Source organism: Antrostomus carolinensis, unplaced genomic scaffold (assembly GCF_000700745.2).
Source record: "Antrostomus carolinensis isolate BGI_N321 unplaced genomic scaffold, ASM70074v2 scaffold6996, whole genome shotgun sequence".
Classification (NCBI taxonomy): Eukaryota; Metazoa; Chordata; class Aves; order Caprimulgiformes; family Caprimulgidae; genus Antrostomus; species Antrostomus carolinensis.
Window position 1 is genome coordinate 42,662 of NW_010323853.1, and position 16,369 is coordinate 59,030.

The 16,369-nt window shown below is 39.0% G+C and overlaps 1 protein-coding gene across 1 annotated transcript in view; it reads right to left on the minus strand.

Moving 5' to 3' along the window:
* POPDC1 (popeye domain cAMP effector 1) overlaps positions 1-11,752 on the minus strand; it is a 28,132-nt gene extending 16,380 nt beyond the window's left edge. The window contains exons 1-2 of the mRNA XM_010170706.1: positions 11,522-11,752; positions 9,086-9,210 (exon numbers count right to left, since the gene is read on the minus strand). Coding sequence (XP_010169008.1) covers positions 9,086-9,210; positions 11,522-11,744 — 348 coding nt within the window. The 5' untranslated portion in view covers positions 11,745-11,752. The remainder of the gene's footprint in view (positions 1-9,085; positions 9,211-11,521) is intronic.
* Positions 11,753-16,369: the final 4,617 nt, after the last annotated feature.

Sequence of the window (16,369 nt, forward strand, 5' to 3'; positions counted from 1 at the left end):
TAAAATCACCTGTGTGTGTGAAACAGTAAACCAAACATAATGAAAAGTTTTTGGAAATCTGAGACAGTTTCCTTGTTACATTTCAAGTGTATTTAAATACAGAACAAATAGAGTTGAGGCAGAAACTTCCTAGATGTGTGGAACCATAGTTGGAGTGTTTCGCACACAGCGTCAGTCACTGATGTGATCCATCCCACATTTGGGCCACTGAACACCATGAGAACACTCTGGAAGCGACAATCCAGTGGGCAGAGATGGTGGGTTAATCCCACAGAACCAGCATACAGTTCATTATTAAACTGCAAAGCAGGAAGACAAAAGGCTGCTTATGTGACTTTGTTGTTATAATCTCATGATTTCTCAGCCTTTAGACTTCCACAAAAGATCAACAAAAGGATATGCCAAACCTGCAGACTTCACTTTTTACTTTACTCTTTTTTTTTTGGTGCACTTTGTGGACAGTATATATGTACATTTAGTACCCACAACTGTATTAAAGCATTCTGTTTGATTTTTTTAGTCTGTCCATACATAAGCTTCAATCAAATGTGAATTACTGCCTCCTCAAAACATTTAAATGCATCTTTCTGTTTCATTACACTGTCACCATTTTGTTGACTAAAATAAATTAATAAAAACTCTATATTTTCTTCTATACATTCTGTCAATCAGTCTCTGCCCAAGAAATGCTATCAGAACCAAGAACATTAGGGCTAGAATATAAATGTTCAGACAAGATTAACAATAAAGTCACAGAATTACAAAATGGTGGAAGTTGGAAGGTAACTCTGAAGGTTCATCAGCTCCCTGATCAAGCAGGGTCACCTAGAGCAAGGTTGCTCAGAATCATGTTGAGATGGCTTTTGAGTATCCCCAAGGATGGAGATTCCACAACCTCTCTGGGCAACCTGTGCCAGTGCTCTATTACCCTTACAGTAAAAAAAGTGTTTCCTGATGTTCAGATGGACTCTCCTGTGTTTCAAGCTGGTGCCCACCAGCATCTCCAGATGAGCTGGTCAGCCCCCAGCATGTGCTGGTGTATGGGGTTGTTCCTCCCCAGGTACAGGACTTTGCACTTCTTGAACTTCATGAGGTTCCTGTCAACTAATTTCTCCAGTCTGTCAAGGTCCCTCTGGTTGGCTGCCCAACCTTCTGGCCTCCTCCTTGTTTTGTGTCATAAGGGTACACTCTGTCCCATCATCCAGATCATTAATGAAGGTATTAAACAGGACTGGGCCCAGTATTGACCCCTAGGTTACACCACTAATATACACACTAGTGTAGTGTGTACAGTACAGATCTCCAACTAGACTTCATACTCCTGATCACCACTCTCAGCCCAGTCATTCAGACAGTTTTCAATCCATCTCACTGTCTCCTCATCCAGTCCATACTTCAACAGCTTTTCTATGAGGATTTCATGGGAGACAGTGGCAAAAGCCTCACTGAAGTTAAGACAGACAATACTTACTGCTCTCTCCTCCTCTACCCAGCCACTTATTTCATGGCAGAACATAACCAGGTTGGTTAAACATTATTTTCCCTTGGTGAACCCATGCTGATTGCTCCAGATCACCTTCTTGACCTTCATGTGCTTGGAAATGGTTTCCAGGATTAGTTGTTTCATCACCTTCTCAGGGACTGAGGTGAGTCTGTCCAGCCTGCAGTTCCCTGGATTCTCTTTCTCACCCTTTTTGAAGAAACCGGGGGCATCTACTTTCCTACAGTCCTCAGGCACTTTTCCTAGTAAATGATTGTTCAAAGATCATCAAGAGTGGCCTCATAGTGACATCAGCCAGCTCCCTTGGCACTTGTGGGGGCATGCCACCTGGCTGATGGACTCACATATGCCCAGCGTGTCATCTGAACTCAAGTGACACTGGTTTCACACTGAATCAATTAATAATTAAATCCTCCACCAGTGACTACATTTATATGAAACCAAGGGTTTTAATTTCCTGTATGTTCATTATGCCATGTTTTAACACCTCAGAAGACAACTACACAGACAAAACAAAGATTAAAATTAAACTGGCAAGAAAAATTGTCTTGTGTCAGAGATTGCTCTAAACTGTTTGATTTCAAAATATATTCCATATACCTGTGAAGTCAGATGACAATTGGTTTTGCCCACAGGTTCTCCAGAAACTCCTTCATTTTTAACAGACATACCAATTTAATTTGCACCTCTTTCTATACACGACAACTGCAACTCAGAGATAAATTCCCTTCTTCAATGAAGGTACAAGTAGCTCCCAAGACTCATGAATTCAAAACAATGTAAACAGACCTGAGGACAGGATTTGACCCTGGAATGCTAATACAATCCCTTAACTAGCACATAATTCAGGCTTCATGATCTTCCTCTAATGTACAATATTTAAAAGAGAAAGCAGGCGTAACCATCTTCTTAAAAGATGGATCAGGTTGGACACCGTAGATATATTTTAGATGGTCTCCCTCGTAGCAGACCCTTCACAAGTGCAGCTGACTGCTTCTCCAGTCATGCTCATGGGTTATATTCCAAATGAGCCATACCCGTAGGTGTAATGTTTTGTTCAGCAGTGGTTGAAATATTCTGGGTTGCTGCCAGAGCTCCGAGTCAGAGCTCTGTAGAGACACTGATCAGATTCTTTCAGTTTCCACTCAGACTAAAAAAGGCAAATCTGTAAAGCTCCAAGGAGTCAAAAGCACAGAAATAATCTTCTGGTCAGAAGAGAAACTCTGCTATTTTGCATGCTCCATTTAATAAAATAAATATTTAACAACTGAACATATCAATTATTAATTTTGTAATATTACTAACTTGTAATTATTCTTCCATTCCTTCCTCCCCTTAAAAACATCATTTGTGAGTATGAACAAATAAAATTGATTTTGAGATGGGCAATACAATAGCTGCAGACAGAAAATCTCATTCAAAATTAGTTCCTAAGACTTTTTTTTTTTTTTTTAGTTCTCTAGTTTTCTGTAGGAAAGGCCTTCAAGTTCATAATAAACAGAATGTGTAAGACAACTAAAAAGACACATGTGACTACCAGGCATCGCTTCAAGTAAGCTTGCTGATCATAGTCTGCAACAGAGATTCATATATTGTTTGGGATACTACCCCGATTCCATATAATTTCAACTACTGCTTAAATTGACATAATTTACTAGGTATTTAGAGCCCAGTATTCAGAGAAGCTGCGTTCCCACAGTTCTCAGACCACAGCTGCAATGGTAGAAGTGCAAATCTGAAAGCCAGACTCCAGTTCCCCACTGTGTTACCGTTTAGATCAGCATGAAGCAATCCATTATTTTTTTTTTTCCCCTCATACTGCTACAGAGTAGCAATGAAATGCATCTCACCTATGACTACACAAAGCTAGGTTAGTAGCTTATAATGGTTGTGTAGGCTTGTTCTCTAGCCAGTGGAGAGGGATGTCACCATTGCATCTTAAACAGATATTGGGTGGGTGGGTTGAATTACACTGGACAACCAGCTTAAACTAGATATTTAACTTGGAGATGGATGGAGTGAGACAAGATGATTCCAATTCCTATTTCAGAAAGTAAAGCTACTACTGCAGAAGTAGAGACCACAACTAATTATCCATACTCTTCGAAAATGTTCTCAATTGTTAGACTACAATATTACATGCTTCCTCTCACAGGCCTTTCACTTCTGGAAGTGCTCGTGTCCTGAACGATACAATATTTCAGTGTAAGCATCAGAATGTGACTGAGACTACCTAAGCAAGCAGTCAATGACTATGTAGAGCACTTCCCAATTAAAAGTATTAGATATTCCTCCTACATTTCACTGTTTCTATTTCCCACACATCTGTCTTCAAAAAGCAGTTCAGTATTGAAGAAGATGAAGGAAAAACAGAGAGATTCAGTAAAGGCATCTGTAATAGTGGTTTCATTATTTTACTTTGTTCTCTATCCAAAATTAGAGAGAATGTCAAGACATAGTCATTCATTTTTAGAGTCAACAGAACTGACATTTATTTTAGGGTGGCTCTTCTGGTAGAAACTCCAGTCTCACCAGAAGGATCATGTAGGAAGTCTTCACATGGAAGACTGTTCCTGCAAACTCCCTCATTCTGTTTGAGATCAGGGACACTGATCTGAACTAAGCACTGTAAGCTTCACCACCACAAAAGTGTATTTTGAGAGAGGAGTGTACCCATCTACAAAAGTCAGGGTTAAATTACTATCTATGACATACATGCCAGAGAGGTTTCACATCACCAAACAAGAAAGGTGAAACTTACAATCCAATCATGTCACATTTGTTGTTTATGGAACTGGTGGAAGACCATGTTTTGATCATAGTGGGATACACAGCGTTAGCATATACATTCAGAAAACTTATTTTAAATGCAGCTGACTAACTACTTATTATCAGTCATTCATTAAGACAAGTGTAAGCACTTTCACTGTCCGAGACAGAATGTTCATTAAATCTTTCCAGTGCTAAATTTTCCTCATCCTTCCCCTACAGAACAATGCTATGCTTTGACATGGACAGAGAGAAAAAGCTACAGTCCAGAAATTCATACAGAGACAAAGGTGAAATGAATAGTTTTACATTCACTGTAATTTGGTACACACATTACCTTAAAGTAAAGCACAAATCCTAGGCCATGATCAGATACAGCAATGGGAGTCATGTAAAGAACTAGACAGATTAGAGTATTAAAACAAAACAAAAAATCCCCAAAACACCACCACAAAGAATATTTAAACATTGCTGGACTCAAGCACAAGCCTGGGACCTTGGCCAGGAAAGTCCCCTGATGGTGTCATATCCAAGTTAGGACACAGTCAGGCGTGAGCATACAGCATGGCAGGCACTGCACTCAGGTGAATGCCAGACCTCTTCGCTTGCCTCTACTAGCTGTGCAAGTGCTCCTTCAGTGTTCTAGCACAAAGTCAAACACCGGAGTCTGTGGCTGAATCACATCTCAGGTGTCAGTGGCTGAAGCACAAGCTTGCTGTCTACAGGTGCAGGTGGAACTCCAGCCCCCTCAGAAGTCCTGCTCTCCTCTGGTTTCATTCAAGAGCCAGAGAAGTTGGAATGTAGCTCTCTGAATGGTTTCCACACCATGGATCAAGTTGGGTGCAAAGACCTGTTTGGTCTTCTTGCCAGGACATAGGAAGTATTTAGGTACGTTCTAAAAATAACTAGATACTAAACTTCTTTATGCAGGACTTACCTACTCAAACCTGGATGGTTCTTCTACTTCACTACTGTGGAGTAGAAGAACCCACCCAAAGTTGTTATGCAACTCAACTACTATTCACTCTTAGAAGTTCTGCCTAAATTATGTGCCTTGAATAAAAGTTCTAAAGGAAAAATAATTAAGACTTATCTTACACTAAGTTTCCTTTCAGGTCTTTCTGAAAAAAATTTCTATATAATCTCATTGTTGAACAGTAAGCTGAGAACTAAACCTGAAAAAGAACTAGCATTAAGGTATGTAGGGTGGTGTTTTACCAAAAAACACTCTCATTTAAAAATAATTACTGAAAATATTATGATTTACACCAATTAAAATAGTATAATATTTTTAATGTAATGTTAATAAATACTGTAATTTCTTAAACTTAATGGAAAGAAAAATACTGAAATTATTTTAAGTCTGAATATACAAAGAAATACCATTATGTGACTAGTCCACCAGAACTAATTCTTGGCTAATCTTTAAGGTCATGTAGCCCTGCAGATGGTAACCTTTGGGTGAATCTGTACTCCACACTGGAGGAACACTGCTGTAGGTAGAACCCTTTCTTTGTTAACACATGTAAGTAGATGTACTCAATTTATCAGCTTGTTGAAGACAGAAGCAATTTAACCTTTAGCCTCTTCTTATATACTGTGGTTGCCTACTGGAGTTTGTTCTGCAGTTGTTTTTAGCCATACTGGTGAAGACTTCAGCCCTTCTACCAGCTCCCTTTCATTTCCTTTAAATTCTTCTTTCCTTGACAGCTTGCTCTGGCTCTACTTAAGTTAAAACCCTTAACTCACATAGTACTTTACAAGACAATCATCAAAATCTATTTTCCTACATTTCCTCTAATGTTCTCTGCCCAGAATTCTAGTTTATTCTGTGTAAGAATAGTTGTGGGTTTGCACCACGCGAATGGTGCACAGTCTACAGGAACACCCAGCACCTTCATTCTGCTGTGGTTCCATAGCCGGCAAGGAAGGTGTATAGAAATGGAGAGCAAAGTTAAAGGCAGGTCCTCCAGTCCTCCCTCTCTTAGAGGTAACTTTCTACCAACTTTGGTGACTGACAGTTTATCAGTCAAATTACATGTCCTTACATAATTCCTTCTTTAAAACCCACCTATAGAGTACTTCACCCACTTCTATCACTCTAGTATCCACATGCTTACAAATAATTCTTCTTAAAAAATTACTAAATTCCATGAAAACAGCTGGCACTTCAGTATGATAAAGTCTATATTATAATACACAAAAAAACCCCAACCTATACCAGCATAGCTTTTAGTATACAATTGCAATCACATAATCACAGAAGAAAGTGTGTTTCCTTCTTCATTCAGTATTGCTTTACACATTGCAAGGTTTTGGTATTTTGGCTTTGGTTTTTGTTTGTTTGGTGGGTTGTTTTGTTTGTTTGTTTTACTCAACCACAAACCAGTGTGTCTTCCTCCCAAGATGCTCCTTCATTCTCCAATAACCTTTTATTAGGAATTTTGGAGAAGGTTAGATAGGTATGAACCCAAGGACCATCTAAGAACAGATGGCACAACTCACTACAGGTTTTAAGGCTCGATTTTCCAGGGAAATGAGTTTCTATGAGCTGTACATTCCTGCCTTTTGCAATAATTTCTGACTTTGTTAGACAATTCTTGTCCCATCTGACAAAGGACTAGAGGTCTCAAGATGACATTAAAAGGCTAAGTTGGTGGGTAGGTTGAGGGGAAGCAGAACATGCTTCACTAAGGGAAAATAATGCAACATGAGCCCATCCTATATTAAAGATGAGAGCATCTGCATAGGATATCGAACTGCAGGCACAAACATGTAGAGTCTGGCTTCACTGGCTCTACATTATCACAGCTGTTATTTGGTGTGGTGCGTTGGGCTGCATGGCCATGACTGACTAGCAGAAACACGGTGCATTTTCCCCATGCTCCTGTATCTTGATGATGATACATAAATGGATTGAATAATCTAAAATAATAGCATTAGCAATACAAACCAAAGAGGAACCCTACCCTTGAACTGGGAAGATTACTCTCTAAGAGTAATTTAGGTGAGTAGAAGTACTTACTACACATCTATAAATATCTAGGAGATCAGTCTAGCTAGTTTTAAGCTATCCTCTAGTCAAGACACAAATCAAGCTTTATGCTGCCAGGAAAGGAGGAGGTTGCTGATTTCCCAGCTGCTTTCTTGCATAGCTGCATTGACCTGGTGAAGCTTATTTCCAAATAGGTTTGTTTGGTTTTTTTGAACCAGCTGTTCCACACTTCCAGAATGTGTCTGGTTTTGGGCAAAGGCAGAGTTATTCTGCTGATAATGTAACTCCATATATATTCCTGTAATTCTGAAATAAGTCTATCTGCCTTAGATTTTGAAGGCTACAGAATGCAATATTAACATTTTGAACACTTAACACTTAATTAATATTTGATTGGCACATAATAGCAACTATTATATTAAATACTATCTAGTTTTTATGGGCATATACTAACAGAAGGCTGGGTTGCTAATAATTTCGCAGAAACAGAATATACTTCTGGATGAATAATACAAAATAAATTTATTTTCTATTGGATATACATTTAGCTGAAGACAGGGCAAGGAATCCTCTACTTTTGGTATATATTTCAACTGTATTCTTAGGGTGCATTTGCATAAAGTTATCCCAATGCATCCTTCTGAAGGCAGCAAAAGGAGTTGCAAAGTTTCCAGACATGACCCTCAAAACTCAATGAATGCCATAAATGGGATAAAAGGAGGGTGACAGAGCCCTGGAACAGGCTGCCCAGGGAGGTTGTGGAGTCTCCTTCTCTGGAGACATTCAAGACCCGCCTGGACGCCTTCCTGAGTAAAATTGTTTAGGTTCCTGCTCCGGCAGGGGGATTGGACTAGATGATCTTTCGAGGTCCCTTCCAATCCCCAACATTCTGTGATTCTGTGATCATCTTACTTAATACTGCTCTTCCCACCCCTAACTCAATTGTGCTGCTTTTCTCTGGGTCCCACAGATCTTCAAAAAGGGTAGTAGCATCTCACCTACCTGTCATTTGCATTTAAAAGGAATGTGGCAGTACAAAACATACGGGCTAAAGCACTTGTCAGCAAAGCAAAGAGTGTGAAGGTCATATAAATGGACATCATCATTCATTTCTATGTTGAAACAACAATGCATTAGGGCATTTATCATGTATCCGTCTCCTTTCCCACCACAGAGGATGTTCAAGACTTGAAAGTGAGGCAGGAAAGTTTGATCCCTCCCAAATTCCGAATTAAAAAAAAAAATTACTGTCCTGGAATGCTCAATTTTAAGTATCTTAGTAGGATTTTAGTTCAGGAGGTCTGTATGCATGTACTCTTGTGAATGGGAGGGTGGGCAAAATGACAAAAAACAGGACACACAAACCCCAAACTACTATTTCTGGTCTCTCTGCAAAGAAACTATGTAACCCCTTCCTTACCACCAAAACCAAATCCAACAGTAAAAATCAACCAATAGTAACTTCTAAAGTAAAATAATTTTTCAAGACTACTATTTCTGGTCTCTCTGCAAAGAAACTATGTAACCCCTTCCTTACCACCAAAACCAAATCAAAACCAAACACAACAGTAAAAATCAACCAACAGTAACTTCTAAAGTAAAATAATTTTTCAAGAATATGGATTTCAGGGAAATAATTATGTACTGCATCAGGTCATACTTATGGTCTGCATCCTCCCTCAAGTGGCTAACTGACTTCATCCAAAAGAACTCCAAAGGAGCTGTTGTGTAATCCACTGGTTTGTCCAGCAAACACGAAGCAGACTTCCTTTTTCTTGCATCTTACTAGACTGCTCATGCAATTTAGCTGGTATACATACCGGTCTTCTCTTATACACGAGGTATATGAAATGTAAGAGGTTGACAACCAAAAACACAGAATTCCAAATCATTATGTCCAAGGCACAACGGTAGAGTGTAGCCCAAACGATGAACAATGCACATCCTGTAAAAATTTAAAAAAAAAAAAAGCGAAGTTAAATTTCACTGAGTAATAAACCCATTCTTATGAAGCCATCAAGAATATGTCCACTGGGTATAATTACACTGCAAAGCAATACATTCTATAAGCTTTACTACAGTTAGGCTATGTTGGACCACTGCATGCACTGGTAGCACGAGCTAATCACGACAATGCTACAAACAGGCACTGAGAGCAGGTTGACAGCAGACTGCAGACCTACTGCATGGGGCTGTAAGACTGGAGCAACAATAATTCAGATGAGGACTGCAGAAAAGAGAAAAGTAAAGCCCACAATGATCTGTTACTAAAACGAAGTAGAAATGGGACAGGGGAAAATTGTAAGTTAAAAAAAAAAAAAAGAAAATTAAGCAGCTCACAAAACTTTATTACTAGTATTGCATTAATTAGACAAACAAGAGCCTAGAACTGAATGCTTGTTTTTCATATCAGTAACATTCATATCCAACTAGTGAGCAGTAGTTGCACAAAAACCTCCTAAAGTCACACACAGATATTTTTGAAAATTTAAAGGCAGCATCAATGCTGCATTTTCACAAGGTCACAGCAGGAACCTGAATTCTCTTGTATGACACCAAAGTAAAAATTGAAAACATTTAGTCTTTTTTTAGTTACTTTACTTTGAATGATGACAATTGCTTTAAAAGATAAGGCATACTATATGATTAGGGATACTATTTTTAGCCTACAAAGACAATACTTATCAAATGATAGATTATGCATCAGTCTCTCCCAGATAACTGTGAACCTACCATCTGATAGAGAGGTCACAGATATATTTTCCCTTATGTTTACCATGTGAAGACAACAAGGAGAAGGAGAAGGTGTCAAATTAGTGTTCCTTTCCCCTTTCTCTCTGAAGATGATGCTGAATTCATTATTATCTACTCTGCCTGGGTTGCTGATTGGCCAGACAGACCTGATGTACAGATCAGAAAAAAATCAAATAGTGATGACTCCTGATCAGCTGGTTAATTAGACTACAAGGGATAGGAGGATACGAGGCCTGGAAGTATTGAAGACAAGCGATACTGCAGAGCAGCAGCACAGAGGTGCAGCAGGGTCATCGCAGCAAAGAGGACAGATCCCTAGGAACCAGGCTTCGTTTCTTCTGCTGCCCACAGAGTAAATTTGCTTCCAGCTGCCACCTCAGCCTGAAAAACCTCTTGATTCCCCATCTCTTCAAACTGCAACAAGATGTACAAACCAAAGCAGCAAGCTCAACAAGTGCAGAACTCATTTTGCTTTTAAAACGAGAACTACACAGACAAAAGATCTTGCAATGCTCAGACCCTTGGTCATCAATGCAGTCTGTTTTAATAAATTATCCTATAATAGCTATAAAAAAAGAAAAGGCAAGATCATTGTAAATTCAACCATAGAAGTTCTATCATAAAATTGGCCTGCACCATTGTACAAATAAGCTTTCTCAGTTGGAAGTACTTAAGTATGTTCTGTGCTGTGATACACCCGGGTTTATCTTTCTTACACTGCAATGACTCACTACTCCTTCTCCTTTGATCACAAAGACCTTGTCCCACACAAAGTACAGGTGCTCCAAAATAGCTGTGGGACTGCAAAAGTGTTACAAATGAAGCCACGCTTGCTCAGTCCCAAGCATACCAAATTCAGTTTTCCCTCTGAAGTACAATTTTGGTATGGCAAGATGCTTACAGCGGTGGAGGAAACAGACAGAAAACACAGACTGCAGCCTGTATCGAAAGCTTGCCCTCTAAATTGGCAATGAAAATAATGCTGGTAACCCACAAATGCCATATGTTTGAACCCATATTTAAAGAACATGTGGGCTAACATCAAGTTCCTCAAGGAAAACCTCACCTATTGTAGACACACTAAACCAGTGCACCAGCCAATCTCCAGTACCAGTATTTACTTGAAACCTTAAATTAAGGTCTTAAGGATTCACAGACTTAACTATGATTTGGAATTTAATTAATTTTAAGCAGCCAGTCAGGTCTGAAGTAAATGGGGTCCACTTGTTTTCAAGTTGACATCCACTTCAGTTTGATGTTGTAAGTTGTATTTCTGGGAAATTTTAAGAGCCTAGGGACATATAACCTTTCTAGAAAAGGTCTGTTAGGGTCAGAATGGACCCCACGTACACCAAAAACACCTTCATCAGAGTACAACAACCATGAACATACACTGGAATTCCACCGTAAGCTGAAGGGACAAGGAGAAAGCTCTGTAATAGTCCCAAACTGCTATTTCTGTCATAAGAAGGTTCTAAATCTCTCCAGAATAATTCTCCTACCTATGGTGAGCAGGCCTCGCAGAAAAATCATATGCAGGTTCAGAGTAGTTGGAATAACCAGTCCAACTGCAAAGCAAATGTTTGCCACGTGGAAAACAAGATGATGAATCTCTTTCCAGTTTTCACATGCAGTTTCATTGAAAGGCACAAGGGTGGCATTTTTTAAGTCTGGAATGAAACCTAGTGGAGTAACAGTGAGTGGGCTCATTGTTGTAGTATTCATCTTGGAGGCTCCTGAAATGAGAAAGAGAAGGAAAAAAAAAAAGTCACTGTGCATTAAACTGAAATATATTAGACATACGCATGGATTTTAGAGTTATTTTCCCCTTTCCCAGGATATATCTTCTGTTGTCATTCATGGGAAAAAAAAAAAATCTTCAAATGCTGTAAAAAGGTAAGCTAGATCTATAGTTCAGTAATGCTTACTATCTCTTTCACCTAAAAGTTAGGCTTGAAGAATGGTACATTTCAAAATTTGGAAATAAATACTACCATCTCTCCTCCTAGTTGATCAGATGCTATCAAATCAGAAAGGGAGATACCTGGGCTGCTAAGTTATGACAAGGTTGCCAGTCTTTCAGGGAAATCACTTGGTCTACCTAGTACAAGCAAGCTTGCTTGTCTGGGGAACTCCTGGAGAAAATGAGACCATTAAAAAAGCTGATTTAAGATACCTGTGGGTAAATATCTTCCCAAAACAAAGTGAAAAATTACTATTAAAAACAAGCTACGAAGAGAAACTGAAAGTTTTCAAGACACTACATTTAAAAATCTTAAAAGCCAGTCTCTGTAAGGAACTGCAGCCTGTGCTGCAAGCAGTCCACAAGGTCATCTCAACCCAGAGCAATTCCCAGCTGAGGGAACACGACTGTTCCTAAATGGGCTGCCAGAAACACAGGAGAACCCTGCTTCCAGCACTCATGGTCTCCTGGTGTACAGAGCTCGGCCGGAGTCTCGTTAATGAAATACACACACGTATCACTGAGCAAACAGGGTCTGTAACACGCAGCACAGTGGGATTTGCATTCAAGTAAATTCTGTAGAGACACTGCACGTCCCTGCCGTGTGTGCTCACTAACAGTCATGTAATTCATCTGCTCACCAGACTTTTGAGTCACAGTTAACAGATTTGATATTTCCTGCAGACTGGAATACGCTCAGCATTTCTCTGTTATTTGAAAGCTCTTCTTGGGCTGTGAAGTAATTTTGAGTCGCTTCAGTTTCATTCATTCTTTTTATTATTTCCCCCTCCAATCAACTTGTGTACAAGCCATAAACATGCTGGACAATTTCTGATATTAATCAGTCTTTTAAAGCCCTTTTTAAAGTAGTGGGAAGAAAGAAATCGGGAAGAAAACCTCAACCCTCTGAGCGCTCTTCTCCAATGCCCAGAGCCTGTCACAGCTAAGGCACGCTACAGAACACGCAGAGGCATCTTGCAGGATCGAACACTATCACGGACATAGTGCTAACCATATCTGGATAGAAATGATTTCCAAGGAAAAAAAAAAAAAATCTAATTCTTACCAAAATACATAATTCACTTATTTCTTAAAAGCTCACGTTCCTCTTTTATTCACAAAGGTTAATTAAAATGTGGGGGTTTTTTGGCATAAACAAATTCTATGCTAAATTGTTACCAATAATCACAGTGCCCAAAGAAATTCACAGTCCAGGTATCATACAGGCACCTTCCAAATACGCTCCTTTATTCTTTCAGCGCTTTCGAATGAATTCAGCGATGGAGCCACAGGGGCAGTTTCACCATCCTGACAAATCCACCCGCGCACAGAGCCAAAGCGTGAGCCGGCACCAGGCTACAGGATGGGCATTTCAATGCACTCAAACAGAAAGCAATTGCTAACTGAGTAACCGTGTTTGTGCCCATCTTACACACATCTCATCACCATGCTCCTGTTGTTTTCAAACAATATAAACGCCCTACACTGGAACAGCAGGATCTCTAGATCTTTTGCAAAAAGTTATCAGCTGAATGTCTATCTTATGTTCAGTCTTTCACTGCGTAGTCATCTGCCAATAAAAGCACCACTTAAGAGCCATCATGTGGTAAAAGAACAAGTGAAAACAACCAAACTCACATACAGAATCAGTCATAAATCCATCAACTCATCTCAAGATCAAAATGACTGCAAGAAGTAGCTTCAGCTGCATTCAAGTACGAAACACAAAATCATAGAACGATTTGGGTTGGAAGGGACCTTTCAAGGTCATCTAATCCAACCCCCCTGCAGTGAGCAGGGACATCTCCAACTAGACCAGGTTGCTCAGAGCCTCGTCCAACCCAACCATGAATGTTTCCAGGGATGGGGCTTCTACCACCTCTGGGCAACCTGTTCCAGTGTTTCACCACCCTCATTGTAAAAAGTTTGTTCCTTCTATCTAGTCTAGATCTACACTCGTTTAGTTTAAAACCATTTCCCCTTGTCCTGTAACTACAGGTCTTGCTAAAAAGTCTGTCTCCGTCTTTCTTATAGGCACCCTTTAAGTATTGAAAGGCAGCAATAAGGTCTCCTTGGAGCCTTCTCTTCTCCAGGCTGAACGACCGCAAATCCACAAAGCTTTCCAGATCCTTGATTTTTTAAATAGCAAAATCTTGTACTGTATTGTTGGGAGAATAGAGGCTACATTACTCTTCAAGACTTGGCTGTGAAGCATCACATGCTTGAAGACTGGAAACCCAACGAGCCAAATCAACTACACGGCACACAACAATCTCCTCCTACTCACAACCCAGCCAAAACACTGTTCCCCTCATTAGCCACAGATATTGATGCCACAACCCACCAGCCATAAATAGTCACAATGGAAAGACGTTTCTCCAACAAACATTGGCTAAGTCAATAACAATTGACAATAAACTGACAGCCTTTGACAATTAAGTGTCTGCAGTTGTAATAACAAGATGCTCAATGCTTTTTAAAGTCTGGGCCACCTGCTTAGTTGCCTAAATCTAGCCATGTCCACTTTTTTTTTTTTTTTTAAAATAAGCCATGTCTTCAGTACCTTGAAGTCTTTATATGGTGATATTTGAACTTAATACTCGCAAACAAACATTGCAGCATCACTAAGGTACTGGAAAACAGCAGCAAGCTGCAGAAGTTTTCTGTCAAGATGGTATTTTAAAGCTGTCAGAAATAGATTGATGCTATCTGCAAAATGACACGGGGACAGATTGTGACAGCGGCTCTGAAGGAGAGCTGCCCATGAATTTCAACAAGGGATCCTGCTTGAGAAGTGACAAAACAGGCAGGCAGAGCTACAAGCTCTAACCCAAAATGTTTGTCCACAGGTGATACTAGAAAGATAAATATTCAAAATAATAACTCTGTAATTTTTAGATCCAATTCTTTAGTCCTAGCGTCTATTGTTGTCAAATAACACTGAAGAATTAATAAAATATCTGTTGCTGAACAGACGAACAAGCAATTGTTGTTTTGCACCCCCTGCTACCTCAGAGGGCCAAAAATTAATTTTGTGAGTACAGAACCAGGCCTTTAAAACTTTAATTTAGGGTTGTGTGTGCCAAGGTTTAGTGCAGCATGAGACTTCAAAGCCTTATGCTTAAGTCTTCAATACACAAAGACATGTATTAATACCAGAAGTTATAAAGGCAACCAATGTGGGCAAATAATTTTGGAAAAATTGGAGAAATAGTGTCAACTGAAATGAAAGCTTTACGGCGCAGAAGACAAGTAATTAAAATCAATTTTAATATCTAGTATTTTTTCCTTCATATGAACTTAGATTTACCAAACTAAGAGTCTGAAAACGCAGCTGATTGAAAACTCAAGCCAATTTGTTGTCCAAACAGGAAAAGAAAATGAACAAATACTGAAAAAATACCATTCAGTGACATTTTAAAATAAAATATTTTAGAAATTAGTATAGTTAACAACAAAGCCTACTATTTTTTTTTTTGTCAATGAATTTAATAGGTAATAGATCATGTTTTTAGATCTAAGGTAACAGATTATGTTTTTAGGTCTGAAAATACAAGTTCTCAGAAGGTAAATGAGCTGAGCTCACTCTAGGATTTTCCTGTGCTCAGGACATCTTTATACAAGAGGCCAAACTTCTGAGAAGCCATTCCAAAAAGTATTTAGTCCCTAAATCTTCACACACAAAGATGCCTTTTTGAAAAATTGAGGTTTTATGGATATCTACACAGCATTCACAGAAGACATAAGATATATATATAAGATATAAGTTTAAAGCAGTTGGTTTAGCAGGAGCACGGATCAGCCAAGCTGAAACGGAACAGTGAAGAGTGTCCCACACACATCATCATCCACTTTATTGAGATTATTCACATCCCACAGCTTTACTGTTCAAATTTATTCAAGTGAGCTTCTTAAAGCTTGGCTTGAATTTGTTTGTATAACTCTGCAGTCATTGCAGCTTTACAGTCCATTATTTATGTAGATGGATTTTGTGAGTCTAAAGGAAAAAAAAAAAAAAGAAAAAAAAAATCAAGCTCAACTTTAAAAAAAAAAAAAAAATTCCTACCTGCAGAACTTTATCTACTTTTCTGCGGTCTTGTAGCACAAAAGCTGCATAGAGAATTTAGACAACTAAGAATTTCTTTACTTTTGCCAGCTGAAGACAAACTATTAGCGCTAGCATAATTAAATTAGTTACAGTTTAAGTTACTAATTTCCTTTTTATAACGAAGTCGGAGGGAACGGGAAAGCGGTATAAGAAAAGATGTGCTCCAACATGCAGTTTGGGGCACGTTAATTTCCGTTAAACGTGTCCCTAACTACAGGAATTTGTTAAGTCTTACTCCGCACCCTCTTCTCGGTAAAATCTGACAAGACTTTCATTCCG